This window comes from Cebus imitator, unplaced genomic scaffold (genome assembly GCF_001604975.1).
Source record: "Cebus imitator isolate Cc_AM_T3 unplaced genomic scaffold, Cebus_imitator-1.0 Scaffold110, whole genome shotgun sequence".
Taxonomy (NCBI): domain Eukaryota; kingdom Metazoa; phylum Chordata; class Mammalia; order Primates; family Cebidae; genus Cebus; species Cebus imitator.
Genome location: NW_016107425.1, coordinates 1523565 through 1528455, shown reverse-complemented (window position 1 = coordinate 1528455; position 4891 = coordinate 1523565). Strand labels below are relative to the sequence as shown.

General features: G+C 42.5%; 1 protein-coding gene across 2 annotated transcripts in view; it reads right to left on the bottom strand.

Annotated features, from left to right (window-relative positions):
- LOC108310969 (cytochrome b reductase 1) overlaps positions 1 to 4891 on the bottom strand; it is a 36798-nt gene that overhangs the window by 13869 nt on the left and 18038 nt on the right. Inside the window, exon 2 of one of the 2 annotated variants that reach the window (XM_017538182.2) lies at positions 2038 to 2246. The exons of the other annotated variant lie outside the window; for it this stretch is intronic. Coding sequence (XP_017393671.1) covers positions 2038 to 2246 — 209 coding nt within the window. The remainder of the gene's footprint in view (positions 1 to 2037; positions 2247 to 4891) is intronic. 2 annotated transcript variants of the gene reach the window in all.

Genomic DNA, 4891 nt, shown 5'->3' with positions numbered 1-4891 from the left:
CTCCGCCTCCTGGGTTCAGGCAATTCTCCTGCCTCAGCCTCCTGAGTAGCTGGGATTACAGGCTTGAGCCACTGCGCCCGGCCTAATCAGTATTATTTAATGAAACATCTTATTTAATTAATCAATGTATTGATTCACAGTATGTAAGAAAAGTATTTAAAAAATCAGAGAATGAGAAAAAACACCAGAAGAATGGTCACCTCTAGGGGTTGTGGTAGGTAAAAGCTTTCTCTGGTTGAAGAGAAGAGATGAGGAGGAAGGAGAAGAAGTTAGAGAGTTTCCAAGCCAGCGAGATGAACTGGATGTCCATTGCTGGCAGGGAGATGAAGGGAGCTGGGTACAAGGAAGAGAGGATGCCAAGGCTCAGGGCAGCCCCAGCTGATGGCCAGCAAGGGAACAGGGACCTCAGTCCTGCGCATGCAAGGACCTAGACTCTGTCAACAAGCTGAATTCGCTTTAAGCTGATTCTAACCCAGTCTCCCAATCAGAGCCCTGGCAGGTTGAAACTTTGATATTGGCCTTATTAGACCCAGAGCAAGAAGCCAGCCAAGGCAATCTGGACTTCTGATGTGCAAATATTGTGAGGTAATAAATGTATGTTGTTTTAAGCCATTAAGTCTGTGGTGATTTGTTACCACAATAATACAAAATGAATTATTTATGAATTTTTTTACCTTTATTAATTTACTTTTCCTGGTGTATTTTGCTGTTCCCTTATAGTTACCTAAATGAATAGCTTATGTATTTTAAGTTCTCTTCCCAAAAAATACAATAAAAGAATTTAAGCCCATATTCCTCTGGGAACTATTTTCATTAAACCCCATAGATTTTTATTTATTTTTTTGAGATCAGGGTCTGGCCCTGTTGCCCAGGCTGTAGTGCAGTGGTGTAATGTCGGCTTACTGAAACCTCTGCCTCCTGGTCTCAAGGGATCTGTGCACCTCAACCTCCCCAGCAGCCAGGGCAACAGGTGTGCACCACTCTGCCCAGCTAATTTTTGTGTTTTTGTTTTAGAGACGGGGTTTCGCCTTGTTGCCCACGCTGATCGCAAACTCCTGGGCTCAAGTGATCCACTGGTCTCAGCTTTTCAAAGTGCTGGGATCACAGGAGTGAGCCACTGTGCCCAGCCACTGTGAGCCACTGTGCCCAGCCAAGACCCACAGATTTTTAAATAGGTGTGCTCTTTATTGCTAATTGTTAGATATTTCCCTCTCTCTCTCTCTCTCTCTCTCTCTCTCTCTTTCTTTACAAATTTGTAGAGACAGAGTCTCCCTATGTTGCCCAGTCTGGTCTTGAACTCCTGAGGTCAAATGATCCTCCCACCTCGGCCTTCAAAAGTGCTGAAATCAAAGGCATGAGCCAGTGTGCCCAGACTGATATTTCTTAATTTTACATATTAAGATACAGAGCAGAGTATAAGTTGGCTTTTAGAGAATCCAGATTAAAAGTCATACCTAGTATAGGAAATCTTTATTACTTATTATTTTATTCTGGGAAATCTGCAATTCTGGTGCCCTCTTAGGGGAAAACATTTATAAAATAAACAAATATAAAGAATCTTAAGAAAACATTTACAATTGCCAGACGTGGCGGCTCACACCTGTAATCCTAACACTTTGGGAGGCTGAGGCAGGCTGATCACCTGAGGTCAGGAGTTCAAGATCAGCCTGGCCAACATGGTGAAACCCCGTCTCTACTAAAATACAAAAATTAGCTGGGCATGATGGCAGGTGCTTGTAATCCCAGCTACTCAGGAGGCTGAGACAGGAGAATCACTTAAACCTGGGAGACCATGGTTGCAGTGAGCTGAGATCGCGCCACTGTACTCCAGCCAGAGCAGCTGAGTGACACTGTGTCTTGAAAGAAAGAAGAAAGAAAGAAAGAAGAAAGAAAGAAAGAAAGAAAGAAAGAAAGAAAGAAAGAAAGAAAGAAAGAAAGAAAGAAAGAAAGAGAAAGAAAGAAAGAGAAAGAAAGAAAAACATTTATAGTCCCTGAATTGTTTTTACAACTTGCTTATAAATACACTGAGATACTAACCTGTAACAAATAGCATATGACAGCTGTCAGTCCAACCCAGCTGTGCAGACTGTACATATTGGGGATACCACTAACATTGTGGTTATCAAACACGGCCACCAGAGCGATGATTGCAAGAATGGCAGCAACTGCATTTAACCCTGCATGGATGGATTTCATCAGGAGCTTGCTGCATTTCCAGGTCCATGGCAGTCTGTATACGATGATGGCTAGGGAAGAGACGAAACGACACAGAATGTATTTTGCTTTGTTTTTAAATTGCCACAAATGAACAGTTTGACACACTGGACACTCCCTTTTTGAAACTTTTTTCCCTTGGCTTCTGCTTCTGCCCTCTTCCCCAGGTTACCCCTGCCTCTCAGTGGCTCCTTCGGGGGAGGGGGGGTGGGGGTCCTTGGCTGGTATTTTCTTCCCTCCCAACTTGTGAATGAACCTTGGTGCCTCTCAGGCTCGGTCCTAGGGCTTTTTCTCCCTCCTCGCTCACTCTGTGGGTGATCCCACTCACTCTTTCTCTGAAATGCTGTCTGCATGGCAGGGACTCCAAAATTTATATCTCCAGCTGAGAACTGCCTTCTACACTCCAGATCTGCATAATTCAATGTCTTCTTGGTATTTTCATATGATGTCTGCTTCCCAAACATCTAAAAATTATCACATCCAAAACCAAATTCCTAATCTTAATGATCTGATTTATGCCTGTTGTCTCCTTTCTTCTTAAAAATGTCTTAGTTTGGCCGGGTACAGTAGCGCAGGCCTGTAATCCCAGCACTTTGAGAGGCTGAGGCAAGGGGATCAACTGAGATCAGGAGTTCAAGACCAGCCTGGCCAACATGGTGAAACCCCATCTCTACTAAAAATATAAAAATTAGCTGGGCATTGTGGCATGCATCTGTAATCCCAGCTATTCCAGAGGCTGAGGCACAAGAATTGCTTCAACCTGGGAGGTGGAGGTTGCTGTGAGCCAGAGGTTGCAGTGAGCCGAGATAGTACCACTGCACTCCAGCAACAGAGTGAGACAAAAAAAAAAAAAAAAAAAAAAAAAAAAAAAAAAAAAAAAAAAAAAAAAAAAAAAAAAAAAAAAAAGTCTTAGTTTGAAAAGAAAAAGAAATATAAAGAATAGAAAAACATGCAATTTTAAACCATCCAATAGAGAAATGCAAATTTAAACCAAATGAGAATACCTCTACCACATATCTGAATGGCTAAACCTGGAAAACACCCAGTATCAAAATGAATATAATACAGCAGTCAGAACTTGTATTACTGATGAGAGCTTTAATGAGAATAAAACTTTGGAAATCTGGCAGTATCTACTTAAGGTAAACCTATGCATACCTTATGATCCAGCAATTTCACTCTCAGATATATGCCAAAAAGAAATATGTACATATGTTCATCAAAACGTACTAGAATATTATTAGCAGTACTATTTATAGTAACCAAAGCCTGGAAACTCTCCCAAATTTCCCAAATGCCCATGATCAATAGAATGAATAATAAATTTACACCACGGAAAGAAATTATCTATAACTAGAACTAGACCCAGTAATAAGAATCAACCTATAATGTCAATCCCAAGAAGCCAGACATTAATAAATATATAGTGTAATTCAATTTATATGAAGTATGGAAACCAGCCAAACTCATCTCTGTGTTGGAAAAGTCAGGATAGTAGTTGCCTTTGTGGGGAAGGGTATAGAAACTACAGTGGAACACTGGCGTTGCTCACGTCAGGGTCACCACCTAAGACATTGATCACCACCAGCCGAGGCCTGTCCTGCAGACCCTGACTCAGTGGCAGGTGAATAAATGCACTCACACCGGGATACAGTGAATCAAGTGGGCTAGGGATGGTCATCAGCTGCCTTCAGAGGGTGATTGCAGATAACCGGCCCCTACTTGCTGCCCTTCCTCACCTTTATTCAGTATAGAATTAATAACAGAGGTTCTAACACTTGTGGATAATTAACATGGTTAAAAGAGTGGCTTTATGAATGATAAAAGCTTTTGGTTCAGGGTCCCAGAGTAAACACCATGAATGAGTAATTCCCCTTCGTCCTCCCCCAGAGCGGGCCATCCAGCACAAAGTTTACATGAGTAAGCAGAGCAGAGACAAAGGAATGTGGGGTAAACAGACTTAACTGGGGAAGCTTTTATTATCCTAATCTTCACCCTAAGACTTAATGCTCTAGCTCAGAACTGGCTGCCTTCGGCCAGTCTCATTAAAACCTTTCAGCCTTCCAAAAGGTTTGAGGCTATAATCTTATAACTTCCCTAATAGTTTTCTTAATATTTTGACAACCACCCTGAGTGAATCCCAACAGAACACATAAGGGATTTTGAAGACTGCTACTAACATTCTGTTTCTCGATCCAGGTGCTGGTTTCACAGGTGTCATAACAGAAGAATCAGCATTCTGCATATAGAACAAACTCCAATTAAAAGCTTTTTTTAATGGCTAGGCATGATGGCTCACACCTGTAATGCTAACTTTGGAAGGCCAAAGCAGGTGGATCATTTGGGGTTAGGAGTTCAAGACCAGCCTGACCAACATGGTGAAACCCTGTCTCTGCTAAAAATACAAAAAAAATTAGCCAGGAGTGCTGGTGCACGCCTCTGGTCCCAGCTACTCAGAAGGCTGAGGCAGAAGAATCGCTTGAAACCGGGCGGCAGAGGTTGCAGTGAGCCGAGATCATGCCACCGCACTCTAGCCTGAGTGACAGAGGAAGACTCTATCTCAAAAAAAAAGTTTTTTGAGCGAAACGGCGTTTCGCTCTCGTTACCCAGGCTGGAGTGCAATGGTGCGATCTCGGCTCACCCCAGCCTCCACCTCCTGGGTTCAGGCAATTCTCCT